The following is a 17,500-nucleotide window of genomic DNA, read 5'->3' on the forward strand; positions in this document are numbered from 1 at the left end:
TTCATAAATGTTTGTCTATTACAATATTCGCTCCTTTCCTGGCGATGTTGATAGAGCTGATATAAGGCTGGAATGAGATTTCAGTTCAGCTTAAATTCGGCGACAATTCATCATCTATCACACAGTTACCACATTCAGCAATGACTTTTCACTTTTGTTTAGGCGACGATGCTTGCATTACGTCACTGAATTCATCATGGCGGAAATAACTTGAATTTTAGTTCAGCTTAAATTTCGGCGACAATGCTTCATACAGCAAAACCTATATTAATGACTCTATATTAAGCGGAAACCCTCTATTAAGTAGTCATCAGCTTAAGTCCCAAAATTTTCCTCCCAGATTTACTTTAAAATAAACCTGCATTCAGCGGACACCGCTGTTAAGCGGACGCGGACACCAATATTAAACCATTTTGTTGCACAAAACCTGCGATAAGCGGACACTTCAAGAACTTTTTACTTCTAAAGGTCCAGCTAAGACTCCTTTAATTAACATTGTTCAGCGATGCTGTTTTAAGCTAAGTGATTATTACAGATTAATACATGTATTGCTGACTAGACATTCTCCTTTGAGCAGTGTTTTACCTTTCAGTGTGTTACACTGTAATACGAAAGAGTTAAGAATTAACTATTATTGTAAAACATATTAGAACCTGTTTTGAGCGGACCCAGGGTTCCGCTGAATACAGGTTTCACTGTATGTCAGTTAACACATTCAGCAACGACTTTTCACTTTATTTTCATTTCCACCGCGAAAACTTAGCTTGCATTATGCCAGTAAATTTACCACGACGGAAACAGCTTGAATTGTTAAATAGCTGGGTTTTGGGTGATTCTAATGCGCACTCTTATTGGTTGATTTATGGTCACGCGGCAACAGCTAACATCGAGATTCTCGGGAAGACAAAATCTTGCTGTTTCCTTCGGGATCAGTCATTAAGTTTATAGTACAGTACGTTAAATGCTACAAAATGTAAGGTACAATAAACTACAGATCTAATAGGCCTTATCACGGTTTTCGACGCCATCTTGACGGATAGAGGAAGCTGGCAGAAATTACAGTGTTTCACGGTATGGGTATCCGATGGCAAACTTCTTCCAAAATTGAACTTTACACAATTTGTGAATCGTAACGTTAAAATACCAGGTAGAAGATTGTATTCACCAAGTTTGAAGGATGTAGCTTGGCTAGAAAACGCTTAGTTGATTATTTTAATTTTCCATACATTTGTCTGTATTCTTTTGTTTCCCGCAAACCGCGTCTACCCAACCAAATTATTTACAGACGAGTGCCCGTCCCAGGAAAATACCTGTATGGTTAGTACTTGTCCGTGAAAACTTTCCTGTAAACAAGCGGGCTTAGAGAAAAAAATTGAACAACGCAATTTGCCTGTTGCGAAAAAATATTTGAAGGATAATAACCACAATAACCTCCATTTGGCGCGAAAATATGCTCAGATATTTTTCCTTGGACATCAGCTGTTTCGAGAAGCCAACAGTTTTCCGAGAGCGAGCCTATTGTCGACAGAGATAGTTTAGATATATTTGCAATTTCTGATCTTTGTTGTTATTCCAGACAGCTACTCCAGGAAATTTGACTCGTCGAGGCCGGGAATGTGTTGGAGTAATGAGAAGAATAAGATGAAGACACGTTTATCATGTCTTCTATTCACATTCGAAGCATTTAATCTTTAAAAAATAAAAATGTAAATATATACAAACTGTATAAAAGCTGTAAACGCGGTAGTTCTGAATATATCTCGCTCTTCGAACCTCGTCAGTCGTCCGCCATATTGAGAATATCAATTTTGTGGCAATACCTGCCAAACTAAATTTTTTATTTCCTCTTATTTATAAGTTGTGGCTGATCAACATGCAGAAGTTTTGGACCGCAGTTTTGATCACCTTGACGTTTGAAGCATTAGCGTCATCAGTTGAACTGATACTAGAAAACACAGACGAACACAATTGGTATTGGATTGCTAAGCCGCCTGGAGCATCAGGGGTAAGTTTAAACGCTAATCTTTAGCACGATGACGAACTTTAATTTAAGCCAGTCCTTTCCCAAGGCAAATAGCGTGTCGCCCACTGTTCCACGAGCACTCAGTTATTAACCGTCCGATGAATAGCCTTGGCGGTTTAAGCAATTTTTTAAGCAATTTGAGCGCGAGCAAATTGCTTAAAAACCGCCAAGCTACGTAGGCTATCCGATGAACGGCTCACTTAGCTTGTGTATATCCGTCTCCCCCCCCTCAAAAAAAATCTCCTCGGTTTTTTTGAGGGGAGGGTGCGGATGTACACAGGCTACCGTTCAGTAAGACAAACTGGAAACACAGTATTTGGGTTTTACTGCATAGACAAATCCGGGGGGGGGAACTCCCATATAAAAAGGATGGGGGTGCTCGTCGTTCATTTTAGGGGTTAATAAAGAAGGTTTGGCACTTCTTAGGTTGTTAAGCCTCAAAAGCAGGAGCTTTTGTGGTACTTTTTCCCACACTGCTAACGACGTGCAAGTAATCCCCATGGAAAAAATATTTTTTAACCGAGACTCTATCCGTATGGCAAGGGAAGTTTTTTTTTTTTAAATTCAAAAAGGCAGAACAATTGATTCTGATGGTCTGAACATCCGCGAAGAAACGTATTAATTGTTTCCTTTTTTTATGTTAGTTCATTATTTTATTTTACCATATTCTTGTCTTTAATTTGCACTGTCAATTAGTTCTGTACGTAATTCCGGTATTACGAAAATATGCTACATAAACACACGTCTTAATGTAATATTCTCACGTACCTGAAGAAGGCTGGTTTGGCTTGGTTTAGCGAGCCGAAATATAGTACATCTTCAAACAAATCATCCTACTTTGTGTCCGTTTTTGGCTTTTATATTCTACTTTTTAGGGTATGGAACCGCCTTTAGGATATGGAACACTGACTTTTTTCTTGAAGAAAAAAGTCAGTGTCAGTTAATGTGTTGTTTACATGTAAGAATTTGTAGCACTTACGGGTGAAAAAAATTCCAAGCCACGCCCACAAAACAGGACCTTGGTAGCGCTCTTTTTAAAATTTCCTTCGAGCTCCGCCATCCTTTTTATATTGGAGTTCCCCCGGGAGACAAATAGCATAACCAGTATTTGATTCTGAGTTTTAATGACCGATTGATTGTTTATTTATTTGTTACTAATTCTATATTTTGCAGTGGAACAAACGGACTAACCCTACACGATATACGGCTTGTAACTTGCAACAGTCAAACAAATGGCTGTTGAGTGATCGAATCACAGTCGGAAAAGCAAACAGGATCGATATCACTGTCACTTACCGAATCACAAGTTGTCCCACGTGCGTAAATGTTTTTGACTTGTACGTAAACCAGTCAGACCAGTTTATTGCAGATGTTATGTCCTATCCTGACCCTCTCATTGACACAACGGCGTATGAAAGAGTGGCAGAAATTAAACAGGCTATCAATTCGAGAAATTCCGAAACAATAAACGTCCTTGTTAAAGGACAATATACTATATTAGGATTCCATAATTATGGAGCCTGTAGTACTCTGTTCTCTGTTAAAGTGACTTATAACATTTGTCCTGGTGAAACACTCAGAAGCAATTTGGTGTCACTACCAAGGACTGTAGCGCCAGCGAATGATTCTGATACCATTCGAGTAAAAGGAAACTGTATCAAAGATGCTGTTCAAGTACCTGGCAGTTTGTACGTTCACTGTGAAGGTAATGGCGAGTGGAACACCACTGAACTTGAAGGAAGATGTATTTGTAAAGAAGATATGGAGAATAATGGAGGGATATGCGAAGGTAATGTTGTTGCATTTACGATTTAAACTCGATTAACTTGAAAATGTACATGAGATTGACTGTTGCGGTCACATACATTACCTTTTATTGTCGTACATGGCTTTTTTGTTTCCCCTTTCCTTTTAGGAATATTGAAGCAACACCCCTCGTTGAGCTCAGTCTCTTTTTAGGACGAAACACAGAAACCAGCGTGTTCTATTTCGCTCTATTTAAAACGCAGTGAAAACACTGTGGAACTTGTAACTGCATGGTAGCAATCACTGAAAGGTTCCTAGGTGAATAAGTGCAATGCTGTACAATAAATATTATTTCCCTTTCTGCTGTTCTTATCTCAGTTGGTGCATTCCTGTTTTAGCTTGTCCAAATGGAAAATACAATGACCAGACGGGCCTTATTTGTACGGGTAAGAAATGCTACAAAATTAAGTTGAGATACATTTTGAATGGACTCAAATCTCAGAAATCTAGAACTCATGACAATGTTAGCATCAATTCACACATTAATTGTACCTTCACTTTCAACATGAATAATGTTTAAATTTCGACAGAATTATTACCTCACAATCTTCAGAATGCATCTGGGATTGTCCGTAATTTGGAATTTAGGAGATCAGTTGACCTATTGTATGAATAATATTCATTAAATGTATCTAGGCATCAGCTCTTTCGCGTGTTAATTTTAAGATGCCTCGCTAGTATCCTGAAATACTAATTAATAAAACCGTTGATATTTGCTGCTTTTAGTTCTTCCAACCGTCCCGAGAAACATTAGCGTTGCATTCGTTAACCAAAGTGCGGTGGAGTTAAGATGGCTGCCGCCTGCAATAACCGGTGACCGAACTCATGTGTACTATGACGTCGACTGTCGTAAGCCATGTGACAATGACGACGACAAAGAGTGTGTTGATGAAGAGTGTGGAAATGATGTCACTTACTTACCATATAAGGAAGATTTAGACACGGCAGAGATGATGATAACAAACCTCTCGCCATTTGTGAATTACGCTTTTAACATCTGCGCTAAAAACAGAGTGAGTGAAGTGGCGAAACGAAGACATGGAGTTGAAGGAAACTACACAGTAATCTTCGTAAGGACTAATGGATCAAGTAAGTTTTTGATTTTTATAATATGTGCACTATACTGTCACATTAATTAATATTATTTATTGCCCTCCCTATACATAGATCTCACTCAGATAAGACGCCTTTAGATTTTCATTAATTTTATTTGCTTTGCTTTGAACCCAAAAGTTTCCCAAGTGAAAGAACTGTTTTAAAAGATATACTAGAGATCGGTTTTACTGCAAGTGTATGCAACATTACAGCATCACGGCAAATGTGATAATGTGACGTTAAAAAGTTGTAATATAAATTGAAACTGTTCCCCTCGACTCGCCCATATTTGAAATCGTTTATGTGGGATCTGGCGTTTAATTTAGTAAATACGGTACGCTTGGTTATATTATAAATAGCAACTTAATGGACGACTCCTTATATTGAGAGTATTATGTTAGATTTATTGTTCTGCTCTCCAACAGTCGGAAGAAGGTAGATTTGTTGAGTGTGCTAAAATTGCTGTGCTCAAGGTTTTAGAGATTACCCTTGGAACTTGACGTTCTTAATTTGTTTATTTTACACAACATAGTTCCTGGTAAACCCGAAGTATCGGTTGAACAATCGGAAGAAGCCGTTGTTGTGTCATGGACGTTACTAGCGAAGAATGGCGTCATTAAAAATTATCACGTGACATACATAAAAGAGGATGATTCTTCAGATATCAAGTCGAGAACTACACAGGAAACTGAATTGCAGTTTGACAATCTAATGGAGGGAAAAACTTATGAATTCCAGGTAGGTACAATTTGAATTCGTAGGTTGGGTAAGCAGTTTACCGTGCCAGCAATTAAGTGTTATTTTGGAGTTTTATGCTAAGAAAGCGCGCAGACAAATAAACAAACAAACAAACAAAAGACAAAAAATAAAACTCGTAAAAGTTCTAAATAAGGCGCTTTGGTCTTTTTTCCTCAGGTATTTGCAATGAACAACATCGGTAAAGGACCTGCTGGAGCGAAGACTTTTACACTGAGAGCTGGTTAGTTTGTTAAATATATTGTTAAGTTAAGATTACCATAATATGTTCCTGCTGTTTCAAGTAAATGATTTTACGTTTATCATTTCCCTTCTAGTCTTGTGAAAACTAGCACAGAAATGAATCACCAGAAGTAAAAACTTCAGAAATATCAGCTTGTCAAGAATGGCGTCATTAAAAATTATCACGTGACATACAGAAAATATTAGCTTGTCAAGCTACTCTGAAATTTGCTTCACTTCACCGTAAATAGTAACAGGAAAAGAAAGCTTTTTCAAAGCTTAAGGTCGCCATAGACTTTGATTTCAGCTCGAGTTATAAGCTGACTGGTTGATATATCTTTCATCTCACGACTGATTAGCACTGAATAAATGTCTGTAATTTCTGGCTGCTACCGCAGATGGATAGAAGACGTTGAAGTTAATTGCATTCGGTACCGGAGGTAGAGCACTGGCGTTACTAATTCTTTCTTTAGTATTGATTTTTCTTGTCAATTTTTTCTGTTGCTTATATTTCAAGGTTACAATTAGCACCAAATTATTGCCTATGTATATACTTGTCTCTTTTGAAATTTGAACTGCTACAACAGCTCCAGAAACTGAAGGTAATTGACATGGCTTTGAGTAACAGGAATTCACGATAAAAAATGCAGCAGGTAATGTTTGATATGATCATTAATGATTCACGAAAAAAAGGGCAAAATAAGTCGGTGAGTTATGAAAAGACTTGTGGTATATCTCTTCCTTACAGCAGACTCCAAGATTGCAATGTACCTAAACATTATTTACGGATTTGCCGGACTTGTTGGGTTATTGATAGTTTTGATCGTTTCTTTCGCCTGCTACAAAATCCTCAAAAGGTAGGTTGCTAGTAACTATAAGCAAAGGTTTGGTAACACATAAGCATGGAAAAATCAATGATGGAATTGAATGACATTTAATAAGATAAATAAGATAAGAACTTTATTAACGTGTCGAAGTCGCTAGCATACAATGTATACTAATTGGGGACACCTAACTACGATTACTTATCTAATAATTAATAAAATATGAAATATATGTACGTATGTAAGTGTTTAAAATATATGTGTAAAACAAGCAGTGAGTCACGCAGTAAGATCAAGTGTTAGTTGCTACATAAAGAACAGTCTTTACAAGTAATGTCCAGCAGGCTAGTGAAATCAACCAATTTGATGCGCTTTTTAAAAGTGTGCAATGATTCAGAAGATCGAATAGATTTGTCGAGTTTGGACCAAATGACAGAGCCTAAATAAGTCAGGCTATGTTTGCCATGAGCAACAGTCCAAAATCTGGGTATGGTGAAATCAGAATTTCTAAGGTGATACTGAGAATTGGTAACAACAAATAATTCCGCAATGTAAGGAGGCGCCAGACCATTTTTGACTTTATACATTATGATTGCAATGGCTTGCAATCGTCGCGTATGAAGTGCTGGTAGTTTCGCTCTTTCCAAGAGTTCCTCATACGTCGATTTATTGTCACATTTCGGATTTTATCGCTGATTTTAACATGCTTATGTGCTAGTGGAGATAAAGCATTCTCTAGTAAAGCAGTTTTCAACCGAGTGTCGTAAAACCAAACCAAAGTAATCACTCTAGCCAGTCACAAAGGACACAGAATTCGAAAATGCATTGCACCAATAAAAACTCGAAGTAAGAAGCGGGAAAACGTGTGCGAACGAATGACGATTGGTTTCGGTTTTACTTCTCACTGAATGAAAAAGTTGCGCTAGTCTTTTAGGTCCATCGCGTAGCGTAGTAGGTGCGAAAGCAATTATGCTTTTTGACACTCAAACAGAAACTGCTCTAGTAACTGTTTTGTCACCTTAGAGTGACGTCTTACCTACATAATGTTGACATTGGCCGTTGTCAGTATATTAGATAGCAGGCTTTCATAATGGAGGACATTTTGGGCTACTTCCCTCGTCAGTCACTTACAATTAAAATAAATATTGGATACTGATTGTATGTAACTTTTGTTGCTTACTTGAATGAAACAGGAGGCGCCGTCAAGAGAAAGTAAAGCAAAACAAATTGTCAGTAACAAATGGATCAGGAGTCAGAGTGTACGATGGTAAGACTAGATCTTAGCGGATGCACTGTTGAACGTATTATAAGGAGTAAATAATTAGTTTACTTCGTTATCAGCATTCTCCATGTGTGACTTCATTAGATCAATTTACTGAAAATGTACTGGATAATATCTCCGAAACATTTCCTTTTCCGTTTCGATTCCGGAGTGTTACAGAAATATTAAATTAAGATTTCAGCGATGATAAATTTTCACTAGCGTCGAAGCCGGAGTCGGAGTCGTAGTTGGAGTCGTAAGAGAGTACGACCTAGTGATAATCGAAAATCGGAGTCGTAAGCGGAGTCATAAGCTCGACGGAATCGGAGTGGGAAGAATTAGAACATTTCTAATTTTCCGATTCCGTTTACGACTCCGTCGCTTATGATTCAGTGAAAACTAGATTGTCGGAGTCGGTAGCAGAAGCGTGAGAACAAACCAGTCACAAGACCTGGTATTCAGCATTGTGATTGGCTTATTCTTCCGCCTCTGCTTCTGACTCCGACAATGTAGTTTTCACTAGGTCATAAGCCTGACAAAGTCATGAGCAGAATTGGTGTTCTGCTTCCAACTCCGTCACTTTGATTTTCACTAGACCGTATTGCTCTTCGTTTCTGATTATGACTCCAAATTCGACTCCGTCGCTAGTGAAAACCAGCCTTTAACGGTGAACTGATATCCTCTTTTTGGTCGTTAGACCTGCTTGATGTTGGCGTTCGTTGACGTCCAGTATGGGAAGAAAAACCCGCTGGTTGACGTTTATGACAATTTACAAATCATTTACTTCCAAAAGGAAAAAGGCTTATTCTTGCTGATATTTCGAAAGGCGTCAATGTTTTCTTTAGATATTACGATGTTGTCAATGGCTGCATACCAAAATGTCGATGACATCTGTGATGGTTTTAATCTCGACCGTGACCAAATAACGTTAGTGAGACTACTTGGGACTGGGAACTTTGGTCAGGTGTCCAAGGCAATCTACGGAGCTTCGCATTCAGAAGTTGCGGTAAAAAGCCTAAAAGGTAGCTATACATTTGCTTTTTTCAGTTGATGAGTTTTAATTTGATAATTATCCATAACCCTAATTTTTGCTCAAATTTCAGCTATTAGCGTCATCACCCGCAGTATACTCAGTGCTCCAGCCAATACGTATTGTTTGCGTTGATGGCATTGAAGTCTACTTAGAATAGTTTTGGAGTAGCCCTAGGATAGTTTTTTTTTTTTTCGGGATTATACTAAAGACGTCAGTTGACAGATCAGTGGAAACAGGATTTGCTCTCCCTTGATCCGAATTTGCCGTTGACTCAAGCAACAACTGACCCTCTTTCTCATGAGAACTTTTTACACTTGATCTAGACAATGCTTCACCGAAGGACTTACAAGACATGCTCAGTGAACTAGACGTCATGAAATCTTTGCAGCCTCATCGTCATGTTGTTCGACTGATTGGTTGCTGCATTGAGAAAGGTACATTCATACTAATCTCAGTTTGCTGGTTGTTTTCTTTGTCTTTTAATGCAAGCATTTCTTCTTGTTATTTTTCTTTCTAAAGGGAGGGTGCTACTGCGTTTAGAGAAATATTGTTGGAATTACTGTTTGCCGGAAGATGAATAAGTTGTGTTGAAAGGCTCATAGCCAATAGTATTTTACAAGAAATCCCTCAATGACGTGATGTCGATGTAACATTACGAGTATACTAGGCCTACCTAGAAAGTGATGTTTGTTTTATTACGTCGCCTACATGAATTCATAATATCACCACCGCTCTTTCATTAGATTATGGTCATCATAAATTGTAGGATTTGTTTCACAATCTTAAGTTATCGCCATGAGATTTCATCGGTGAATTAATTAGCAAACTTTAACTTCCAGGTGAGTGTCGTTTTAGCTTTGCATTGTTTTATCATTCCAGAGCCGATGTTGATTGTTTTGGAGTATTTACCATACGGTGATTTACTGGGATACCTGCGCAAGAGCAGAGGACACGAGGACACGTACAACACCGGGGAGAAAAGACCAAATTCCAGACTCATAGAAAAAGATCTGTTATCTTTTGCTTGGATGATAGCTGACGGAATGAACTATCTGGCAACAATGAAGGTACACCGCTTATCTAGTAGTATAAACGATGAAGTAATCATTTCAAGTTTCCTTCCAATAGAGTGTTTTCACATGACGTCACTGCAGCCATATTGGTATCCCCAAATAATGAAACGGCGGCCATACTGGTGAACCAAACCAATCCTGTGGGAGTTTTACTCTTTCCTTATGTAGTCACTTTCTTTTGTCCTAAGAAATTTGCATCATCGTTGGTCACGATAGTAAAAACTCTCTACAGAAAAAAACGTAAAATAATGCAATATTTTACCAGTAGTCTAGCTCGAAAAGCAAAAACAAACACGAAGCAACACTAGCGCTAGCAGATAACATAGTTAACATTGGAGAGATTTAGACAGAGAGGACGTCCGACACGATGTTGTCAGTACATTTTTTTTTAGTCAATAAGTCTTCTAGCATACTCGGAAACTCACATTATTATCAGATTATGGATCAATACTAGGATCACATGCAGTTCGCTCATTTCAATATATATAGTTAGAATACCAGGATCAGTGTTGGCGTTCACAAGACACGTGCCTGATCGATATTCAGGAGAAATGAGTGGCTGATCTTGAGAGAGATTCATGTTGCTCTGTGTTTCAGGTTGTTCATCGTGACTTGGCCGCCCGCAATGTATTAGTAGGTGAGAACAAAGTCTGCAAAATTTCCGACTTTGGATTGGCGCGTGGTTTGGAGAAAGATGTTTACACGAGACGAACTCAGGTGATTGCAAACATAAATCACTCTAAACTAAGCTCAGATGCAGCTAAATAATTTAATGAATCAATCAATCAATCAATCAATTGATTGACTTTACGATCAATTGATCAATTCCTTATAGTTCAGTTATTATCTCATTCCTTCCCCCAGTTTCCGTTTTTCGTTCGTTCGTTCTGTTGATCTTCGATACCTCGTTATTTATTTATTTTGTTTGTTTGTTTGTTTTTAAGGCGCGTCTCCCAGTTAAGTGGATGCCCCCAGAGTCACTTTTCTATGGTGAATCTACAACTATGAGTGACGTGTAAGTTCAAGCCTTGATTTAATAAAGCCGTCATATTTTACAAGCCCTCATGCTTCATTTATTATCTAATAACCAGTTAAACAACCTTACAAATTTCATCATGTGAAAGTTTTCTTGACCACACTTCATGAAAAAGAGCGTAACCTTTGTAATGCGTCCATATCGAACGGTTGAGGATGTTTTCGTCACTGTCTGTTTTATATGAATGTTATAAGAAGTGTTATAGAATGGCATACATACTTCTACCAACCCGTAATACTCTTTGTTTGCGGAAAATACATCCATAAAAATAAAGCATATTGTTAGCTACGTATGTAATGTAACGAACTCTAAAAAGAGCAGCGGTAATATCGATCAATGATGATGCAGAACAGGGTTGAGAAGTGGGAAGACTTAAACTGAAATCACAAAATTTGTGCTTTACAGATGGTCCTACGGTATAGTAATGTGGGAGGTGTTTACCGTTGGTAAGTAAAATATTTGTCAGAAGGCCAGCAGCTTCGCTTCGCCGTTCACATCCTACCGTTTATGCAGTTTAAGTTGTCAGGGGATGCTTAAAAAAAACATAGCTTGATATATAGTATATTATTTTTGCTCTCTATACTTTAGTCTACTTTTAACAGGAAAAGAATAATCTTGTCTAGCAAACTGATTCTTGACAAACTAGATGAATAACTAAAAAGGATATTTGAATTGTCTCGAATGATAATGCATCGCAACTGAGCTAAGACAAAGTGAAAACACAACTAGACTGCTGTGATGAATGTTTGGTTACAGGTAAAATACCCTCCTGTGTAATTCGTGCATGATATCTCTGAACCACATTTACCGTTTTGATAGGAAAAGTGTTTCCCGCCAGAAGCGTCTAAGTAGGCAACATAAGGAAACTGTAAGGGTAAGAGAGCACAGTTGCCATCGAACGCTGACAGACGACCACCATTTTGCATTAGATCCATGTATACTAGTTAATTTGTTTACTCATGGATTCAAGCGAAAACATTTCATTTTGTTTTCCTTAAGTCTCAGACATTGATATTCTTGGGAAACAAAGTTAACTGCTTCCCTTGGGATGAGTCATTAAAGTGTTAAATTTTATCAAGTATGTTTTAATGTTTTAAGGTGAATCACCATATCCTGGTGTATCTTCTCGACAAGTGGCTGGCTTGTTGCAGACAGGATACCGAATGCCTAGACCAAGACACATCTCTGCTGAACTGTGAGTGGCTTCCATTGCATCTCACTGACTGAACTATAATTATGGGGAAACCAGGAAAAATGAAATGAAAAGTGCAAACCAGCGTGTTCGAGTGTTACCATGTACATTCTACTCCATCTCCATCCTCAGTGTTTTATGTCCAAATGCGGTTGGCTCTCAAACCATTTGTCTGAGATTTCCAAATCCATCTAAAATTGTTTCAGTAGGCTTTCCGAAATCAACACAGAAATAGGTCGCAAATCCTTCTTAAGAGAACGAGAGAGAGGCAATGCAGTCGTAACAATACACTTTATTTTTTCTTCCAGCTTCAGAGCGGTCCGGGTTCCAAAATCCTTGAATCTGATTGGCTAATCGAGCGCACTCCAGCGGTCCGGATTATCCTATGCGGACCCCGTTTACGGACCGCTCCGAAATTCCCAAGTTTGACAACGTTTCCAGCTCTTTGTTACACCATAAAACAGCGTATAATGTAAACATTCTACAAACAGTCAAAGAAAGCAGCAAATAAAGCCATTTTCGATTTTTCAAGCCGCGCGTTTCTTTTTCATTAGCAACAATTTTTGTCACATAAGCGACATTTTCGGCCAAAAACTAACCTTGTTAAAAGTACTATTTCCCTAAACTGTGTCACTTTTATTTAAAATCAGCCCTAAAAACTCTACAAACACTACCGGCTTTTTGTGCCCGAAATGTCAAACGCAGGTGTACGCCAGATTTAAACTCAACGATTTCAATTAAAATTAAATTGAACACAAAAGTTGCTTTCAAAGCAATACCGTAGAGAGAAAATAAACACTTTTTTTGCCGGCCTTGTTCGGTCCGTATTGGTAAAAATCATTCCCTTGGGCGCAGTTTTTCCCAATACGGACCTCCCGGCCGGCAAATAACGTGTATGCATAACTGCTTTACAGGTACTCTATCATGACCGAGTGTTGGGAAGAAAAACCTCAAAAGAGACCAACGTTCCGATGGCTTTGCTCTGCGATCAGAAGACTTCTGGATGACCACAAGGTTTGTAAAGTGCTTTAATATATGTCAGTGTAGCACACATAGCAGAAATGGACACTCACTGTTTAAGTTGTTGTCCTATTGAGCAATTTGTGTGGCTTTTATTCACAGTGCCTATAAACCTCTCCTTTTGGGGAGTAAGAGAGGAGAGGGCAAATATGAAGCATGTCTACCAAGACAAAGTCGAGCTAGACATTCCCGGCCAATTTTCACTGGGCCTGACTGAGGTGACATGTTGCTACCAAATCACTAACAACGTACTTTAGTCTTAACGCGGCCTGTCAAAAACAACGATTGCGTGTCCATTTGCATATCAATGTTAGATGGTAAACAAATAAGAAGGTTCGGCCTGAATCAGGAACAAAAATTCGACCACTCTATCCGAAACAGTTTGAAATAACTGACGGATTTCGGCCCAAAATGAAGCATGCAATCGTATCATCACTGGTGTTGACTCCCTTAACCTTTACACTGATCAGTAGAGACACATAAAGGTCGAAGGTCTAATCTCTTTATCTATCTATTTTTTGATTTGCAGACATATGTGAATTTGGAAGTTTATGATGACAAGGACTATGTTAATTTTGACGTGGTGACGTAGAACGATTGACGAAGGATCGTGAATTTTTGGAGAAGACACGTCATTTGACTGAAGAAATATAGTGTTGACAAGTTTCATTTTATTCAAAAAGTTTAGTAACACCCATCAAATCGATTGCTAAGGAAACCCCATTAGCAATTCTTAAGTAACGTGTATAGCTTTTCGGCTACAGACTGTTTGCAAGTTTTAAAATTCTCATCCGATCTGGCATGATAAACATTTGCTACTTCCTGAACAGAAGGCTCGATATATTGCATAATGCCTAAGCGGCACCCTTTCTGAGTGTGGATAACGCTATCCAACGGGTAAATCACTGGAGAAAGGTTGACGACACAAACTTTGCTATCCCAGCACTAAATACATAGTGATTTATCCAGTGGAGAGCATTATCCAAACTTTGACTAACCAGCTGTTTTAAGTGCTGTGAAAGTTAGAAAATCCTGGAGACTTGTGGCTAATTTACGTGTTTATGATATAAAAAAGAATGCTGTACTTAGTACATAACAAAACGTCGAATAGAAGACGTCTTTCGCGTGAGTGTCACACGAAGTACGTTAGGCAGATCATGTAATAATGGTGGCTCTCGCCCGCCGGAACCCCATATACCTTAGAAAATTTGGTGACCCATCGAGCCGAGAAGTTTTGGTTGTCACACGCTTGTTGGTACAACGTCTGTACGTGCGCCACTTGCTCTGTGCGTCCGCGAGTTTTTGAAGGTCCTTTATATTACCTCTTTTGGCCTAAAAAGGGAAAAAAAAGAAACTCCAAACAGTGTTTAAGAGGTACCGATGAGGAACATCAGAGGTTAGAGAGACATAAAAACCTTGCCTACTGAAGATTAACTCGAGAATGTTCGCTTGTTTCGTATGTTTACTAAGATTACAAAACGGTAACTGTGGGAAATTGGTTTATTCGTTGATCTATCGAAAGATTGGCTCATTACAGTCTTCACAACGTTGGCGTTTGTCGAAAGTTTCTTCCCCAGGCGATTCAGGCAGACTGAGGCGAATTGCCGGGTGAGCGGCTTTTTGTTGTAGAAACTGCCGTCGTGTTTTCTAAAACTGGTCACGTTTACTTACGACTCTCACCAGCTGCGTGAAAAGGACTTATCTACTTATTAATCCCTTCTAAATGCATTTCTTTGCATATTTTTTATGGAGAGTTCTTCATTTTGTTTCTTCAATTCCTTCGGTATGGTGAAATGATTATTGGTGAATTTCTGGTAATTTGATAATCGCATAGGACAGATAAAGCTATGACTGCAATGCTGTCAGCAAAAATTAATATTCAAATTGCGCTTTAGCGTGAATAGTTAACTTGAACACCGCGCGTCTGTGAAATTTTGCATGTTTCCGGCTTCTAAATTCATTTCTTGACTTTATCTTGAATAATAATCAATATTAGTATATACCACACAAGTGAATAGTGTTTTTCGGGCGCTCTGATTGGTTAACTCGGAGGTGATTAGCAAGTACTATTTACCTCCGAGCAGCCGGCGCGAGAGATTTTAAAACTTCCGACCGCTTGTCACACATAAAATAACGTTTTGGTCCGCTAATTATTCAGCTTGTGTGGTATATACTAAAACAATTATTCACCTCAGTGTCGGTGAAAGTGATGGATATTTACCTCCACTTCGGTGAATAATTGTTAATTAAACGAATTTTCTTTAAAATTCTTTTATTGGGTGATTTTTTGTTGAGAAATTAATGCCTTTTAAAGGAGGAGGCCAATCCAAAAAACGTATGTTTTTTTGTCAACACTAATAAAAGTCTTGCACCAACTTTAGCAACTCACCGAAGTTTCAGCCTCTAAAGTGCAGGTTTTTCTTATGACATTCGTCTCCAGAGAAACCCAAAATTCGAACATCGTTGCCGCCGTTTTGAACAGTACTCAGCAGCCAGGCCGCATTTTCGTGACGTCAATCCGTCCAAGAGATTTTGTCTAAATGGCTTCGAATGAGCCTTTTAACTACCACTCTGGGTTATGGCTGTTCTTGAGCCATATCATTTTGAGCCAAACATGCTCCAAACTCCGAAATGATAGCATTTACCGATAGCGAAGTGCATAATCGCTAGCTGAAGAAATAGATTTTGCTGACCTTGTGAAGGATGCCAAGTCAGTTGCAGGTTTTTCTCCATCCCTCCAATTTCGAGTCGGACGGAATGAGGTTACATAACCACGGCCTGGCTGCCAGGCAGCTTAAAAATGGAGGCCTCCGAAGTCGCTTCTTTCGAGACGAAATTCTTCAGGATAGCGGGCACTTCAGAGACTGAAACTTAGGTCAATGGAAAAGCTGAATGTTTACTTGCTATAGGAGAAGACAAAAGAAGTAAGCTTTTTGGAGTGACCTTCTCCTTTAAAACAGTTGCTAAAAGAGACTTGCATGGAGTGATTTGCGTATTTTGTTTATGTAGATTTCCTTGTTTTGTTTGTTCAATTCATTTGGTTTGGTTAAATGCTTTTTGATGAAATAAGGTTATTGTGCTGAATATTAAAATGACTAGTGTTTTATGGTAGCTCCGCGCGTTTTCGGGTTGGCTAAATCTATATATTATGCTCACTCATGTTGTATACATGTATATGATTTTTATTAATCATAAAAACATTGTAGGAGGCGGGTAGGATAATGTGTTCAAAAGATTTCTAGATAAAAGGCAGAGGTATTTTTGATATTTTAGAACTAGCTTTCTATTTTTGGCTTCGAACGAAATCTTTATATTGGCTCTATGAAAATTACTACTGAAAATTTTAGACCTACTAAAAGGTGGCAACTTTTTTATAGCTCACGTGTCGTTTGTTTTCAACTCTCTTGTTACTCTCACCCTCAGTGAATAATAAAAATACCCTGATTATCCTCACTGATCAGTTCCTGACAAAATGTTTAATCACATTCCGCTTAGTCGGTGTGGTTTCTTCCCCACAAATCTCTTTTTAACCATGTTTCCATGGTTACATGACATTTTCTACGAAATTGGAGGCTTAAACCCTTAATAAAAAGTTTGCCCTCAGTTAATGAGCCTCGGAACGAAGTCAAACATTTACTGCTCACGCAAACAGGCAAATTATGAAGTTTAAAACCCAGCAATGAAGAACTGTGTTTTACTTCACTTCCGTCAACGATAAAAGCTTAAACGGGTTCAAAGTGTCTGCTATATGCCAGGTGTCAGTGGTGAATTTCGTTTCAATTTGTTTGTATTTTTTCCCGGGTCATAGGGTTGTCGTCATAATTACTCATATTTTGACGGGAGTTTAGCACGCAATCCTTAGTTAGGTTGAACATTTTGACGGCACATTTGAATGTTTCACTCTTTGTCGTCAAGGAAAGTTAAGTCTTACACAAATGTTGATGAAGGAAACTCAGTGAGAGAATGAACGCTCTGGACGTGACACCTCTATTCCAACGCCATGTTTTTCAAAACTCTAACCAGTTTTTTCGACCACTGCGCGCTCTGTATAAAAATACCGTGAAAACTGCAACAGTAAACATCTTTTCGCCTCAGTCAACCACTGAAACACGGGGAACCCATGCTCGTTCTCCTTGGTTAACTGACGTAAATAGTAACA

At 38.5% G+C, this 17,500-nt stretch overlaps 1 protein-coding gene across 3 annotated transcripts in view; it reads left to right on the plus strand.

The window, feature by feature from the left end:
* The window catches only part of LOC110063634 (ephrin type-B receptor 1-like), a 17,663-nt gene extending 867 nt beyond the window's left edge, over positions 1–16,796 (plus strand). The window contains exons 3-19 of one of the 3 annotated variants that reach the window (XM_089283600.1): positions 1,859–2,005; positions 3,197–3,812; positions 4,168–4,215; positions 4,556–4,918; positions 5,457–5,662; positions 5,840–5,903; positions 6,651–6,759; positions 7,920–7,993; positions 8,833–9,009; positions 9,344–9,454; positions 9,900–10,087; positions 10,691–10,810; positions 11,038–11,108; positions 11,535–11,575; positions 12,228–12,324; positions 13,236–13,335; positions 13,871–16,796. In XM_089283600.1, coding sequence (XP_089139726.1) covers positions 1,874–2,005; positions 3,197–3,812; positions 4,168–4,215; positions 4,556–4,918; positions 5,457–5,662; positions 5,840–5,903; positions 6,651–6,759; positions 7,920–7,993; positions 8,833–9,009; positions 9,344–9,454; positions 9,900–10,087; positions 10,691–10,810; positions 11,038–11,108; positions 11,535–11,575; positions 12,228–12,324; positions 13,236–13,335; positions 13,871–13,933 — 2,580 coding nt within the window. In that variant the 5' untranslated portion in view covers positions 1,859–1,873 and the 3' untranslated portion in view covers positions 13,934–16,796. The remainder of the gene's footprint in view (positions 1–1,858; positions 2,006–3,196; positions 3,813–4,167; positions 4,216–4,555; positions 4,919–5,456; positions 5,663–5,839; positions 5,904–6,650; positions 6,760–7,919; positions 7,994–8,832; positions 9,010–9,343; positions 9,455–9,899; positions 10,088–10,690; positions 10,811–11,037; positions 11,109–11,534; positions 11,576–12,227; positions 12,325–13,235; positions 13,336–13,870) is intronic. The other 2 variants (XM_089283601.1, XM_089283602.1) reach the window with 2 other exon arrangements.
* Positions 16,797–17,500: the final 704 nt, after the last annotated feature.

The sequence above is a fragment of the Orbicella faveolata genome, unplaced genomic scaffold (genome assembly GCF_042242905.1).
Source record: "Orbicella faveolata isolate gen_17 unplaced genomic scaffold, um_ofav_v1 contig_12, whole genome shotgun sequence".
Classification (NCBI taxonomy): Eukaryota; Metazoa; Cnidaria; class Anthozoa; order Scleractinia; family Merulinidae; genus Orbicella; species Orbicella faveolata.